The following is a 16,449-nucleotide window of genomic DNA, read 5'->3' as shown; positions in this document are numbered from 1 at the left end:
CACCACAGGTTACCCATCCCCCAACCAGGCTCCATACCCCATACCCCAACCAGGCAGTTACTCCATGAGCCCCTACCCTGTGCCACAGGGAGGTTATGGTGACCCAAGCCATGCCCCCCCACCTGCAGGCGTCAACATGGGCTACCAGCCCCAACCACAGCCTGGGCAGCCGATCATGCACCAGCCAGGACCAGCAGGCCACGGTCCCATGCCCGATTACGGAGGTCCAAAGGTGGGTGCCCCTGGAGGCATTTCCCCTACCCCAGCTAAGGCTTCAGCTCCAGCATCCGATCCTGTCAGTGTGCCACCTGGACTGGAGTATCTAACCCAGGTGACTGGTTGAGGATTCTCATAATAAGCTGTAAAAGCCAAACACTCACCATGCTACAGGTGTTTGTTGATATTTTACACCTTCTGACTCATACATAATCTTGTGTCGTGTTCTTTTTATATATTTTTAGATTGACCAGATCCTTATGCACCAAAATGCCGAGCTTCCGGAGGGTGAGATTGCTAATCTGTTACTAAGACCGTTGGTGACCTGGGGACAGAAGGTTTTAAAGGGTTGATGATGCATTTGCATTGCATACCCATTTGTAGCACTTGACACATTTCAGTTTTTAGGTGAATCAGCTAATTGTAAATTGAAAACCATAAACCTGCCCTTTCAGTAGGTTAAAACATCAGTTTATACATTATCATAAATATGTTTAAATAGGAGCTTTTGCCATCAAGACAATTCCATGTAAAAAAAATACAAATGATTATATATTCATGTGTGTATATATATTTAAATCAGGAGAGACCAGTGAATTAAGTAAAGATAATGTTAAATGAACAAATGATATTTGAACAGTTTATTGAACAGATGATAATTAGTCTTGACAGAAAGTCTTTGGTGTTTAGACTCGATGGGGAGATTTGATAATTGAGGGGCGTCTGCCCAGAGGAGCAGCAATATAAATATTCCCATGGAGAGAAGACACTGGTGGTGGCGGTGGTTGATGATTCTGCTAAAACCATAGGGTGATGAGGCAGATGGGAAGGTGAAGCTGGGGAAGGTGATGAATCCGTGAAGACTGGGTGGTGATATCTGTTATACTCTGTTGTATGACCTAGCTACTCTAGTTTCCTCTTGACTCCTCATTGCTAATCCCTTCTTCTCTTCCTGATTTTTAGTAATCCTTGGTTTTGAGACCAACAACGACTATGATATCAAGAACATTCTGGGCCAGCAGATCTACAAGGCCAAGGAGACAAACGACTGCTGCACCAGGAACTGCCTTGGCTCCATACGCAGCTTCGACATGATGATCAAAGACAACATGGGCCAAGAAGTCATCCGCCTTATACGGCCCCTCCGCTGCGATTCATGCCTCTGCCCCTGCTGCTTGCAAGAGGTGAGTGCTTGTGGGTTTATGTGCTTGCGTGCGTGCGTGTGTGTGTGTACATAATAGAGAAGACAAGGTACAGTATAGCATGTTTCTGCGCCGTGTGTGGTATAAAGTGGGTTGGTGTTAGTGGTTAGAGGATGGTGTTGATCTGAAAGGCTGCTAAGGTGCTAGACCGCATTCTGCACAGTGAATTGGCCTTTGTCAGTTTAACCGTCTCCTAGACCATTTTGATCTCTTCCTATCACTTCACTTCTGATGGTCTTAATTGAATCTACAGCACATTCCCCATGGGCCATCAGAGCCCTCACACATGGACTGTGGTCCGCCTCCACTAATGAAGGCCCTACTCTGCTGATGCCATGTGTATTCGTTTTGTAATGGAAATGGTTGCTACGCTACAAAGGAGAGATTTGTTCACTCATCTTACAGTCCTAAACAATTTAGGACTATTTTCAGCCACATGTCCCTTGCCCAGATATGTGCACTTGGTAATAGCTTTAAATTTGTGTGTATGTGCCCATTTTCTACATGTTTAGGACATATACAGTACATTTTCCCAATGATGTATGTGTGTTTTCTTAGCTTGAGGTGCAGGCTCCACCGGGCATCCCTGTAGGCTATGTGTCACAGGTCTGGCACCCTTGGACTCCCAAGTTCACCATTCAAGGGGCCAACCAAGAGACACTGATGACATTGGAGGGGCCCTGCTTCGCCTTCAACTGCTGTGGCGAAGTAAACTTTGATGTGAGGATAAAGGGGCCTGTATTACCAAGCAAGTTCAACATACCCGTGATACCTTTTAGTTTATAAGAACACTTCCTACGTTATTGGTGTCTTATTTATGTTAATGTGATACAGAAAACACAATACAATTTTACAGCACTGCATAGACTTTATTTATATAGCACATTTCATACAAGAATTGTAGCTCAAGGTGCTTTACATAAATCAATAAAAACAATAATACAAGTGACAAAAGTAATAATTAAAATAGCAAATCTATAAGAACAATAATATAACTAATACAAGTAGTAAAACCCTTTTGAGATAAAATTACTTAAATGCTTCGGTAAAAAGGTAGGTTTTAAGCTGTATTTTAAAAATGTCTAGCGTATTTGCTTCCCTAATATTTATGGGTAATTTGTTCCATAGTTTTAGGGCGTAATTGACAAAGGCCGAATCACCAATCTTTTCATGACTGCTTCTGGTCTACCTCTAATAAGCCTGCATTTGATGATCGCAGTGTTCTAGCTGGTGTGTAGTTTATAAGGGAGTTACCAATGTAGCTAGGTCCTTGTCCGTGTAGAGCTTTGTATGTGAGGAAAATGACCTTAAAGTCAATTCTGAAGGTAACAGGGAGCCAGTGTAAAGTGGCTGGGACAGGACTAATGTGTTCTCTCCTTTTAGTTTTTGTTAATAATCTAGCTGCAGAATTTTTTATGAGCTGTAGTCTTTCAGTGGTTTTCTTGGGAAGACCATTGAAAAGTGTGTTACAGTAGTCCAGCCGGCTGGATATAAAAACTTGATGCTTCTCTGCATCATTTTGGTTTATAAATGGTCGTACCTTTGCTATATTCTTCAGGTGAAAGAAAGCTGTTTTGGTCACTTTATTAATGTGAGAGTTGAAATTCAAATCCGAGTCCAGGATTACACCGAGACTTGTCACCTCTGGTTTAAGACAGGGGGTTAAGCCTCCTAGATTCTTAGTAAGCATCTCTCTTTTGTATTTGGGGCCACATAGTAGGACTTCGGTTTTGTCTTCATTGAATTTAAGAAAGTTATCATTCATCCATTTGTTTACTGCCAATAGGCAGTTGGTAATGGAATTGATGGCTCTTCCAGTGTTGGGTTCAGTGGATATATATAGTTGTGTCATCCGCATAGCTATGGAAATCTATGTTATGTTCTCTGATTATGGTGCCGAGTGGTAACATATAAAGTGAAAAAAGTAATGGACCTAGGCAGCTTCCTTGAGCAACCCCGTAGCTGTTCTCATGTTTCTTGGACCTATGGTCTCTTAAACGAACATAAAACTTTTTCCCTGTGAAATATGATTTTATCCAGTTCAATACACTATCCGTGAACCCAATAAGCTTTTCCAGTCTGTTGATTAGGATGTAGTGATCAATGGTATCAAATGCTGCACTGAGATCTAACAGGACAAGGATAGAGACTTTATTTGTATCAGAGTTTAGTCTGAGGTCGCTTATTATTTTGGTGAGAGCAGTTTCAGTACTGTGATATTTCCTGAAACCTGACTGCGAGACTTCCATGATGTTATTTTTGTCAAGAAATGAATTTAATTGGACTAATTCTATCTTTTCCAGTACTTTACTACTAAATGGAAGGTTTGATATTGGTCTGTAATTTGCAAGTAGACTGTTATCCAGTTTGGGTTTCTTTAATAGGGGCTTTACAACAGCTGTATTGAAGGTGGGTTGTTAAAGTGTGTGGGACTGTTTAGCTAGCCTGGCTGCCAGCCCAATTTAGCCCCACCCACCAAAAAATGTGGTCGGGAAGTTGGGTCTGGGGAAGCTCGGTTTGGGAAAACTATGTCCGAACAGGAGCTGTTCGGACCAATGAAATTGTCAGGGCGGGCTTTATACAATGATGGACAGATGATCAACAGTAACATAATCAACCACATCTCCGAAGAGCGCTTGGGTTGAATTTGTTTTCAACAAACAACATATTACGTTGCTCTGTTTGGTTGTAGGTCTATCCAATTGAGCGAAAAGGCATTTGTTTTACGAGTTCGGTTGAAACACGTCCCATACTCACAGCCCAACAGAGAGTTATCAGACTTATCTTCTGACTAGAATTATGAGTATGACAACGTCAGGCTCCTGTTAGCCTTATTCCTTCAGTCGCACAACAGTGTTACAACTGTCTTGGGAGCAAATAAAAACGTCAAGACTTGAAAGACTCAAAAAACGTCACTATGTCACTATTAGTGCACAAGGTATTTTTCCAAGAGATTTTACTGATCAGTAGGTGGTGTTTTCATTAGTGCTGTCAAACGATTAAAATATTTAATCGCGATTAATCACATTAATGTCATAGTTAACTCGCGATTAATCAATTAATCGCACATTTTTATCTATTCTAAATGTCCCTTGATTTCTTTTTGTCCCATTCTTTTTTCAAATTTTAAAGCTCTTATCAACATGGAAAAGTGGTTCGGATTGCTTCGTGCAAATATTTTTTTTATTGAAAACAACATTGCAATCGCCTGGCTTTGACGAGGGGGCGGAGAATTCGCATGAATCGCATTAGCTGTGTGCTTGGCCATCAAGTGGTATTTCAGACTGGACGTGCTGCGATGATAGCTCAGTTAACAACGAAAAAACACACAGATCACTTTGGTCTTGTCAATGGAACCACTTGGCAACTTTTTAAAAGTAAACTTTCCATTCAGAATCTTATTGGCATCCATTTCGGCGTCTCGCGCTCGCCATCCACTCAAAACGTAACGTTAGCCTACTACCAGAGAATGTCTAATATCCGTAAACGGGCTCTGCTACTACTCTTTAGCCGGCTCGCAAGCCAAACAAGTGTGTGTGGCGCGCCTGTTGTTTTATTTCCGGTCTAGCTAGATCCGGTGTGGTGTTGTAGTCTTTCTAACGTCGGTAATTGTTGCAACAGCATGTGAAAAAAAACTACAAAGTTTGCTAGGCCAAAAAGAGCGTTAATCGCGCGATAAAAAAATTGACGCCGTTAATTTGGGTTTGCGTTAACGCCGTTAATAACGCGTTAAACTGACAGCACTAGTTTTCATACTTGTTGATGTTATCTCAAACACAACCTGCCCAAGCAGGTTAGGTTTGCAGCATAAGTTACCATGGCAATTTACCCTGGTGAGTGAACCACCGTTGTGACACTGAAAACCCAGGGTTAAACCTGAAGTCACCTCGCCCCCCCAAATCCTGCTTTGAAGCGTGACCCCAAGTGTCATATTTTTCATGAGACTCCATAAAGAAGGTTTCCAAAAAGAAAATGGACATAAAAATTTACTTATTTGTATGTCTAACCCGTGTCCGTTTTGCCCAATCGTAGTTGTGGGGGAAAGATGGGGGAGAGCCGATTGGTCGAATCAGCAAGCAGTGGAGCGGTCTTCTTAAGGAGACCTTCACCGACGCAGATAACTTTGGTATCCAGTTCCCCCTCGATATGGATGTGAAGATGAAAGCTGTGCTCATGGGCACCTGCTTTCTCATTGTGAGTGTGATTGTGATCTGTTGTTTTTTTGGTACTTAATGTTTGTTTGGAGTTATTTTAACTTTTAAATACTTAATATTTTTGTTGCTTTTTCTTGACAGGATTTTATGTACTTTGAGAGGTCGTCATAATACGTTTTTCTCATAACATGGACACGAAGAAAGGAAGAGAGAGAAGGAAAGTCAGTTCAATCTGTTATTCTTTGTCTGTTATTCTTTGTCTGTTTTCTGGATAAAATCCTGCCTGTTTCCAAAGCATTTTGTAATCTGCCGTATTGCCAGTCCTGGAGTTGTTCTTCATTTATACCTCCAAAAACAGTATGAGCGGTGCTACAATACTAATGGGAGAAAAATTCTTGGATTTATATATAGTGCAGAGCTTGGGATGTTAGTGCCTGTGATGCATCTGCAGTTTTTCTCAGTTTCTTTTTTACCTACATTTCTCATATCAAAATGAAAATTCTCAAAACTACTTGGTCAACCTCCACATCATCGTCAATTATACGTTATAACAAAAGCATTTACTCATTCTTACAAACAAATTGGCAATGCTTTTGTGCATTCATGCAAATGAATGTAGCCTATGATTCTCTGCTGTTTTATACATTATCAATTGCTTATGCCCTCTTGATCAATATGTATACCTCGGGACTACCTCGTTGTTATGATCAGTGATCTATGCTCTTTTGTAAAGCTCTCTCTTGGAAGTCGCTTTGGATAAAAGCGTCTGCTAAATGCATAAATGTAAATGTATAGCTTACATGTTGATCAATATGTATATTGGTTTCCTGTTCAACTACATGCTCTTATGGTTCTTCCCTTTGTGACTTATTTAGTTTTCACAGTGCATGCTTAATGTTTTGGCTAGCCGCAATGTTTGGGGCTATCTCATTGTTATGATCAGTGACCTATGCACTTTTGTAAAACTCTCTTTTGGAAGTCGCTTTGGATAAAAGCGTCTGCTAAATGCATAAATGTAAAATAGTCCTGCCCCAGCATTGCATTCATGCATTCACATTTTAGCCATATTTTACATCACCAAATACTTAGTCCTGTAATTACTCTAAGCTATTCCAACTCAAAGCTGACTTGTTACCGGTACTTGAACATTAAGAAGATGGTATGTAAAACAAATGTTCGAGTACTAGTTCAAAAAAGACAATGTGTGAACAAATTTATAATATGCTACTGTATATAAAAAAAAACTCATTGTTAATGTAAAAGAAGTATACTAATTGCACACTTGAATAAATGTTTTTTGTAAGAGCACAAGACAACTTTTTGGGAACGTTATGTCCCAAGATGGTCTCCTCCTATTATTATTGATCTTTCTAAGAGTTAAAATGTTCTGACTGGAAAAGGCACTATAGCTGACTGAATTATGAGCTGACTAAGATAGCCTAACGTTGGGACACAGTTACATAGGCTACATTTAAAATACAACTCTATTCGAGTCGACATCCTCTAGTGGTGGCTGAAGGTAGGCCAACAAATCTTTTCAATCTTCATCGCATACTTGGGAGAACAGCAGAGATAAAATAAATTGCATTGTTGAGGCTGATGTATCCTAGCTTAGCCTATGGCATAGCCTACTGCTTGTACACCAAACCATTACCGCACAACACATTTACTGGTGTTAACGCTTATCTGCCAAACTGACATGTCTGGTCGACACATTTTGACCGTCGATAACTCAGCGAGGTGAAGTTAGTTTAATGTTACATTCGACATTCGTCTCACATTCGGAAGACGCTACTTTGCAGCGTCGAGTGAGGGACCGGGTGAAAATTACCCATACATTTTTGAAAAATGATTACTTTTATAATATTTTTATGAATATAAAACCTCAAACAAACAGCAGAGTATTCCAACAATGTCTGGTATACTTCCACAGCCTTTACTTTCTAAATAAACTTTTTTTTTTTATGATAGAAAGTTGTGAATCTCTGAAAATATCATGAAATCCTCGATAAACTCAATTACTTTTTCAAACTTGTGTCAAAACATCTCAAATGTACACCAGATTATTATAATAATGTCTGACCTACTTCCACACCCTTTAATTTTTCAATAACGTTTTTAGCAACAGTCAAATCAATTGCTGATCTCTGAAAATAGTACGAAATCCTCGTTTTTCTCAATAACCTTTTCACATTTGTGTCAAAAATCTCAAATATACACTATATTATTCTAATAATGTCTGGCCTACTTCCACACCATTTACCTTTTCAATCAAAACCTTTTTCTAAATTATAGAAAATCGTTAATCTCTGTGAAAATAACATGAAATCCTCACTAATATCAATAACTTTTGTCAAACTTGTGTAAAAAAATCTCAAATATGAACCAGATAATTCTAATGTCTGACCTACTTCCGCACCCTTTACTTTTTCAATTATGTTTTTAAAAAAATGATTGAAAATCGCTAATCTTTGAAAATAGCATGACATCTTCATTAATCTCAATGAACGGGTTTCCCAGATTCGTTAAGAAGCTCTTAACGCTAAGAGCGTTTTAAGAACGTTCTAAGGGTGCTCTCGAACGCTCTTAGAACGTTCTTAAGAAGATCTTAGCGTTAAAAGCTTCTTAACGAATCTGGGAAACCCGGCCAATATCTTTTTCAAACTTGTGTAAAAGAAATCTCAGATATACATCATATTATTCTAATAATGTCTGGCCTACTTCCACACCCTTTACTTTTTCAGTAACATTCTGAATAAAAATCCAATGAATCGCTAATCTCTGAAAATGGCATGAAATCTTCACAAATCTGAATATTTTTTTCAAACTTGTGTCAAAAAATCTTAAATATACACCATATTATTTTACTAATGTCTGGCCTACTTCCAAACCCTTTACATTTTTAATAATGTTGTAAAAAAACAGATAAAAAATCACTAATCTCTGAAAATAGCATGACATCCTCGCTAATCTCAATTTCTTTTTCAAATTTGTGTCAAAAAATCTCAAATATACACCATATTATATGAATAATGTCTGGCCTAATTCCACACCCTTTACTTTTTCAATAAAGTTTTGAATATAATTCAAATGAATCGCTAATCTCTGAAAATAGCATGAAATCTTCACTGATCTCAATATCTTTTTCAAACTTGTGTAAAACAATCTCAAATATACACCATATTATTCTTCTAATGTCTGACCTACCGATTTTTTGACACAAATTTGAAAAATATAATGAGATTAGCAAGGATTTCATGCTATTTTTTAGAGATGAGCGATTTTCTATCATTCTTTAAAAAACTTTATTGAAAAAGTAAAGGGTGTGGAAGTAGACCTGACATTATTAGAATAATATGGTGACAGTTTGAGGTTTTATATCCATAAAAATATTATAAAAGTCATATTTTTTCTAAATTGTATGGGTAATTTTCACCCGGTCTCTAACTCGACGCCGCAAGTTAGCGTCTTCCAAATGTGAGACGAATGTCGAATATGAAACTAACTTCACCCCGGTAGTTAACTCGAAGGTTGTGTAATCGACGTTTCATTTTCCCTCTACTCCTCCAGTAGCCTACTGCCTGTCAGTTAAAACAAAGATATTCTGGAAAAAATACGTAGGGTACCATACTATACAGACATAACAAACAAAAAGGTGTAGGTTAAAAAAAGCTACGATAAAGAAACAATTTACAAAAATATATGTAGCATACGGATATCGTCTACATCAGATCCTTCTAGCATCATGAAGGCATTAAAGCTCAAAATGGGTGGGGGGGGGGGGGGGGGGGGGGGGGGGGGGGGGGGGGGGGGGGGGGGCTTTTTTCTGCAAAAAGCTGAACTGGGAGGAGTCTTTGCTGCTGTCGAAGGCTTCTGTCAAGCGAACCTGCCCGGACAATCTTATTTAACTTAAAACATTTTATAGTCGTGACTTCCGCGTTGAAGTTTGCCGGGTGTATACTTTTCTCTTCAGGTAAGACATAACAAACACAATTTTGTTCACCTATATTTACTTTGGATCGCAACTAGTCACAAACGGAAGGCTATATTGAATGTAAAACATTTGTTGCAAGTTGAATCAATGGCTTTTACTCATTCGCAGCTCAAAAGAACTGTTGTAATCTCTGAACGGAAAAATCCCTACTGATTCATGCAATTATGTACACACTAATTTGCTTTCCCAGATTCCTTAAACGTTAAAATACAATTAAATTATAATGAGTAACCTGCACGTATCCGGTGTGATACAAGACATTCTGGTTATTGTGTGGGTGACCTGGATGTCATATCTTTGATTTCATATCACTGTAAAAACTTGTGAAATGGAATTCCATGCCTCACCTAAAATATAGTGAGTGGAAAATGCCCATGACCCTTTCCCTAGTAGACCACACCCATAGGCTACAATAAACGATTTGAGTGAGTATTTGATAAAGCCATGAAAAGCACAAACTAGTTTGACCACTTATAAAGTTGGCAAAGGGGATTATTAAAAAATGTAGCAAACTGGACTTATCCTGGCTTTCCTTTTCCTGTAGCTAGACAGATAACATAGGCCATTGGGGCTATGTGATGTTTTTTTCTTTTCTCTTAACTTGGAAATCCGACGACAAATTGTGACTGAATGTGTGAACTGGTGGTCATTGACTTGTTCTTCCTTTTCCTTCCCTTCCCCAAAATCCCTCCCCCAATCCCTTTCCCTACTCAGATTTACATAGCATCCACCTCCCTGAATTTCTCCTGGTCTCCATAGTGACAAGGGAGGAAGTTAAACCTACTTTCCCGTTTGTCTGGACAGAGAAACACTATCTCACAATGTCTGCTCCAGGTGAGTGTCTCTCCGCAGTCCCTCCCCTCGTATAAATATTAGATATCATGTTGCATTTAATGAGAGCTTATCCATTATAGGTATGTATTAGCATCCACAGTGATGGATGTATTTGTTTTTTAACCAGATGTTTTTCTATACACCTTTTTTTCTGCATTACATTCCTAGAGGCCCTCTACCTCATATACCCCGACACTGCTGACATGTTTCAAGGAATTGCCCCCCAAAAAGTATTCTTAGTATCGTAGAAGAACGTATCCATGTGCTCCTTATCTGTGTTCTGTACTTTATAGTTGGTAAATAGTTAGTTAGAAAGTTAGTTAGTTAGTTTACCTAACAGGTCTGTACTTGGTAACCAGAGGCCTGTTCCATAAAGCGAGTTTACCGAATAAGCCAGACTTATGTCAGTTAGTCGGACTCATTTCTTGTTCATTCGGTTCCATAAAGCTAGCTCAATGTAGTTCGAACTCGGTTACTATGGCAACTTAGGCTGCGAAACTAGTCTGGTCAGGGTCAGACTGTCAGGCTTAGCGTGACTTGGTGCTTAACCAGACGTCCCTGTAACACTGACCCAACGGGAAGACGATGATTTACCACGTATATTCTCATTTTCTTATTCTCATCAGTTCAATATGTTGTATACATTGATAGAAAATCAACGTAAATAGCCTACAACATTTAGCCTAATGCATTAAACAATGATGAACAATGCTTTGATAGGCTATATATGTACCATAGCCGTTAAATGTATGGATGTTAGTTTGTGATTTCAAATGTTTAGGCATCAGGCATAGGCCTATATCTCAATCTAAATGATCCGAGTATAATTATCATAGCAATATAATTGTTAACAGTAGCCTACAATTGCAAAACGAACCTAAATCCGCCCTCCATTTCCCCGACACAAAACCCATGTTAAAAAGTTAGGCTACTGGATAATGTTTTAATTAATAGTAGGCTATTTATTTTAAACAATGTCAAAAAAGTCCATTTAGATTACATTTACATTTTACATTTAGTCATTTAGCAGACACTCTTATCCAGAGCAACTTACAGTAAGTACAGGGACATTCCCCCAAGGCAAATAGGGTGAAATGCCTTTCCCAAGGACACAACGTCATTAGGCTCAGCCGGTAATCGAACTGGCGACCTTCAGATTACTAGCCCGATTCCCTAACCGCTCAGCCACCTGACTCCCTATTCAGGACGTACTGATAAAGATTAGTTTAAAGGGTATTTTTTAATCAACGAAGGTCTAAAAAGGTCCTACGTAGCCTATCGTTCACGACGTCTTTCATGGCGTGTCATTTTACTTTGATTGAAGCGGTGGATGAGGGAGCTGTCATTGTACACGATTTAAAGGGAACGTTCTTTCTGGAAGAAGTCATGTGGCCGTGTGCATTGCTTTTGCCGTGGTGGATTGTATGATCCATGTTTTACCTCTCGGGCTGTTAAAAAATAGGGTGCACGCGCAATTAGCTTGACTACGTAAATCTGACTTGAATTAGTAAGACTGCGTGAGCTGAAATTGGCCTTTATGGAACCGCTTAAGCCACACTTGACTAATTAAACTTATTCAAGTCTGGTTTAGGACTTTAAGTCTACCTTTTTTGAGCGGCCTTTATGGAACAGGCCCCAGATCCTTTATTCAGGAGGTACTGATAATGTATTTAAAAACACCTCTCATTTTTAGGAAAGCCTCTTAAATTTTCTATGTATTTATTTATATATATATATATATATATACTTTTTTTTCTCTGGGATTTAGATGAATATGTTTTTCATCTAAATCCCAGAGAAAAAAAGTATTGTACCTGCCAGACACATATCTACTTGAACAACAAACTCTAGTTCTATCTGATAAAATGCAGCGTGTCATGCCTAAGCGGTCAAGACTCCCAAAATACATTAGCCGACATGTTTGGAACCATTGTTAGGAAAGCCTAACACAAATTTTCCTTCTATGTCGTTTGGAAACTTATTTCTATGGAGACTGGTTGTTTAGAGGAAAAAGTCAATAGCAATATAGTTCCACTTTAGTTTGAGTTAAACTACTACCATTTTACTTTTCTATTTTCTATTCTACTTTCTGTTTACGCAACACTTTATGCATACTTAAGGTAGTACAAATGCGTTGATTATTGTTCAATAGTAGACTCCCACAGTGACACAGATCACAAATATTGACACTTTCTCTCCTTAGAAGAGCTTTTCATTCTTTTAGATTTGGCCCTCTAGAAGGTGTACAGTAACATGGTCAGAGAGTTTTTGGTCCGATTGAGTTGCGATATGTATGTTATTGTTAATATGGGTGTTTAAAGGAATGTGTTGATCTAACCACTATCCCAATGGCAACCTCGAGTTCTTGGGTCATGTTAATGCCTTCCAAAAGTTGGCAAGACAACTGGTTATTATTATAAAACCCAGCAACTCTGGCTCCAAGTCCAATTGTTAGTGAAATGTGGCAGACCATAGTGAGAGGTGTCCTCAGTGGTGTAGGCAACCCTTCTGTTTGTATTTTTGCGAGTATCCAGACATTGGATACCACTGCCTGATGAGAATGTGGTGTCGTACTGTAGAGCAATGGATGATGGGTACACCCTCGTCTGACCAATGTTATTTCAAGTTTCTAGACAGTTTGCACATGAAGGCATAATTATTAGGTTTGCTTTCGTAAGACTGTGAGTGTGTTGAAACTCAACTTTGGCCAGGATTTTATCAAGGGGCATTTCTGCTTTATCTGGACAGATATATCCAAGAGAAAGGGAGAGGGAGAGAGGGGAGGACATGCAGGAAATGACTTGTGCAGGATTCAAACAATTCCCATGGAAACAGTACAAAACAGAACATCGCCTCACACAGATGTGGTGAATCCATAGGTCCCTTCAAATATTCTACCTTTCTGTTCACCACAGGTTACCCATCCCCCAACCAGGCTCCATACCCCATACCCCAACCAGGCAGTTACTCCATGAGCCCCTACCCTGTGCCACAGGGAGGTTATGGTGATCCGAGCCATGCCCCCCCACCTGCAGGCTTCCACATGGGCTACCCGCCCCAACCACAGCCTGGGCAGCCGATCATGTACCAGCCAGCAGGTCATGGTCCCATGCCCGATTACAGAGGTCCAAACATGGGTTCCCCTGGAGGCATCTCCCCTGCTCCAGCTCTGGCTCCAGCTCCAGCATCCGTTCCTGTCGGTGTGCCACCTGGGCTGGAGTACCTAACCCAGGTGACTGGTTGAGGATTCTCATACCCTGTAAACGTCAAACACTCACCATGCAACAGGGGTTAGTTGATATTGAGTCATCTGACTCATACATAATCTTGTGTTGTGTTCTTTTATATATTTTTTAGGTTGACCAGATCCTTATACACCAAAAGGTTGAGCTTCTGGAGGGTGAGATTGTTAATCTGTTACTAAGACCGGTGGTGACCAGAGTCTGTGGTCATCTTGGGACCAAAAGTTTTAAAGGGTTGCTGATGCATTTGCATTGCATTCTCATTTGTAGCACTTGACACAGTACTGTTTTTAGGAGAATCAACCAATTTGTAAATTGAAAACCATAACATAAAAACATCAGCCTCTACATTATCATTAACATGTTTAAATTTGAGCGTTGAATACCATTTAAAGTAAAAAATAATACAAATGATTGTGTGTTGTAACTTCTTTAGTCAAAGTGTATTGTATTACCTAGTTGGCTCCTAACTTTTGTTATTAGTCAGTTTTAATCTCTTCTCCTCATCCTCCTGATTCTCAGCATTCATTGGTTTTGAAACCAACAACCAATATGAGATCAAGAACAGCTTGGGCCAGAAGATCTACAAGGCCAAGGAGAAGAACGACTGCTGCACCAGGAACTGCTGTGGCGCCCTGCGCAGCTTCGACATGAAGATCAAAGACAACACGGACCGAGAGGTCATCCGCCTCATACGGCCCTACCGCTGTGCCTCCTGCTGGTGCCCCTGCTGCCTGCAAGAGGTGTGTGTGTGTGTGTGGGGGGGGGCTGTCTCGGTGTGGTATGTGTGCGCGTTACATAGAAGCGAACGCACAATATAGTATGTTCCTGGCAGTGGTATAAAGTGGGTTGGTGTTAGTGGTTAGAGGATGTTTCACCCTGAAAAGCTGCTAAAGTCCTGGACCAGAGTCCACATCACACAGCCCACGCCACAGCCTGCTGGGATTTGAAGTCTGAATTGGCCTTTGTTAGTTTAACCGTCTCCCAGACCATTTTGAACTCTTCCCATCGCTTCCCTTTCGATGGTCTTAATTGAATCTACGGCACATTCCCCATGGGCCATCTGAGCCCTCACACACAGACTGTGGTCCGCCTCCACTAATGAAGGCCCTACTCTGCTGTGGCCACGTGAAACACATTTGTTTTGTAATGGAAACAGTTGCTATATCACAAACGAGAGACTGGTTCACTCGTCCGTGAGGTTGTGTTGTGAGTAGACTGGGAAGCTTTGTAACTTCAGTCCTAAACACTTAGGACTATTTACAGCCACATGACCCTTGCCCAGATATGTGCACTTGGTAATAGCTTTCTGTTTGTGTGTGCACGTTTACATGTTTAGGACATATACATTGTGCGTATGTACATGTTCATAGTGATGTACGTGTGTTTTCTTAGCTTGAGGTGCAGGCTCCACCGGGCACCACCATAGGCTATGTGTCACAGGACTGGCACCCCTGTGTTCCCAACTTCTCCATTCAAGGGGCCAACAGGGAAACCGTGATGAAATTGGAGGGGCCCTGCTTCGCCTGCAACTGCTGCAGCGACGTCAACTTTGAGGTGAGGGTGCAGGTGTCCTCTTTCTTTTAGCAATACTTAGACCATGTCAGGTCACAACCATTCTGGTTTGACGTGAAATGAGACTCCATGAAGAAGCTTCCCCGAAAGAAAACGGACATAACAAGGAACTTCTCGGCATGTCTAACCCATGTCCGTTTTGCTGACTCGCAGTTGAAGGGGAAAGATGGTGGCCAATCGATTGGTCGAATCAGCAAGCAGTGGAGCGGTCTTCTGAAGGAGGTCTTCACCGACACAGATAACTTTGGTATCCAGTTCCCCCTCGATATGGATGTGAAGATGAAAGCCGTGCTCATGGGAGCCTGTTTTCTCATTGTAGGTCCATCTGTCATTTTTTGGGTACTTAATGTATGTTTAAAAAGTATTTTAGTTAACAATTACTTTAATATTTTTTGTTTTTTCTTCACAGGACTTCATGTTCTTTGAGAAAGTGGGCGAAACAAACCAGCGTAATACTGTTTTCTCGTAACATGGAGAGAGAGAAGGAAAGTCAATTCACTCTGTTTGTATGTGTGTCGAGGCCATTTTTCTGGATGGAAATCCTGCCCGTTTCCAAAGCATTTTGGAATTTGCCATATTGCCAGTCCTGGAGTTTTCATTTTATACCTACAAAACTGGAGGATTTGTCTGATGATGATCTGCAGTTTAGCCAAACACAGCCTCCATGCAGTCTTCTACATTTGTGTCAATGGAGAAGTCAGCAACCAGATTTTGGATGTTTTTTATACTGGGTTTCTAGTCCTTTCTATGTAGTGTACTTGTCCATGTATTATATTAAGGGTTTCATATCTATTAGATACGTGTGGGGTTCACTTGACACTTAAGTATTTATTCTTCAGGTAAACCTGTCACATGCATCGTCATTCATTCTTCAACTATTCAAGTGTGTAGATTCATTCTCATTTGTCTTCTGATGTGCCTCATCTCACCCTTTAACTAATTATTCTATGATTATCTAGTTCATATATCAAAGATATTTAAGGGTTTACATGTGCAATATTGTACTGTCATAGCTGCCGTGTTTGTAGAATTGCTAATTACATGGGTCTATATATATATATATATATATATATATATATATATATATATATATATATATATATATATATATACACCATCATCCGTCCCCAAATTGTCACCTCAAGTGTGAAGAGGTGGTGCAATAGGGAGAATAGGAAAAGATTTTGAGGTGTAGGAAAGTGATGCAACTGAAAGCATTATCAAAGTACTCT

At 39.9% G+C, this 16,449-nt stretch overlaps 2 protein-coding genes across 3 annotated transcripts; both read left to right on the top strand.

Annotated features, from left to right (window-relative positions):
• On the top strand, nt 1–6,498 carry LOC124487059 (phospholipid scramblase 1-like). 2 transcript variants are annotated; one of them, XM_047049075.1, is made up of 6 exons: nt 1–331; nt 462–504; nt 1,180–1,400; nt 1,977–2,138; nt 5,451–5,612; nt 5,714–6,498. In XM_047049075.1, the coding sequence occupies exons 1-6, from the start codon at nt 65–67 to the stop codon at nt 5,741–5,743; spliced, it is 885 nt and encodes a 294-aa protein (XP_046905031.1). In that variant the 5' UTR covers nt 1–64; the 3' UTR covers nt 5,744–6,498. The 2 variants fall into 2 exon arrangements, with proteins under 2 accessions (XP_046905031.1, XP_046905032.1); XM_047049076.1 differs by lacking the exon at nt 1,977–2,138.
• Nucleotides 6,499–9,391: 2,893 nt separating this feature from the next.
• LOC124487130 (phospholipid scramblase 2-like) lies at nt 9,392–16,277 on the top strand. Its single transcript, XM_047049212.1, has 8 exons — nt 9,392–9,545; nt 10,281–10,400; nt 13,316–13,632; nt 13,758–13,800; nt 14,165–14,385; nt 15,038–15,199; nt 15,371–15,532; nt 15,627–16,277. Exons 2-8 carry the CDS (start codon nt 10,388–10,390, stop codon nt 15,684–15,686), a joined length of 978 nt encoding a protein of 325 aa, XP_046905168.1. The 5' UTR covers nt 9,392–9,545; nt 10,281–10,387; the 3' UTR covers nt 15,687–16,277.
• The last annotated feature ends 172 nt before the right edge of the window (nt 16,278–16,449 follow it).

The sequence above is a fragment of the Hypomesus transpacificus genome, chromosome 25 (genome assembly GCF_021917145.1).
Source record: "Hypomesus transpacificus isolate Combined female chromosome 25, fHypTra1, whole genome shotgun sequence".
Classification (NCBI taxonomy): Eukaryota; Metazoa; Chordata; class Actinopteri; order Osmeriformes; family Osmeridae; genus Hypomesus; species Hypomesus transpacificus.
The sequence above is the reverse complement of the archived record's forward strand: the minus strand, read 5'-3'. Positions and strand labels throughout refer to the sequence as shown.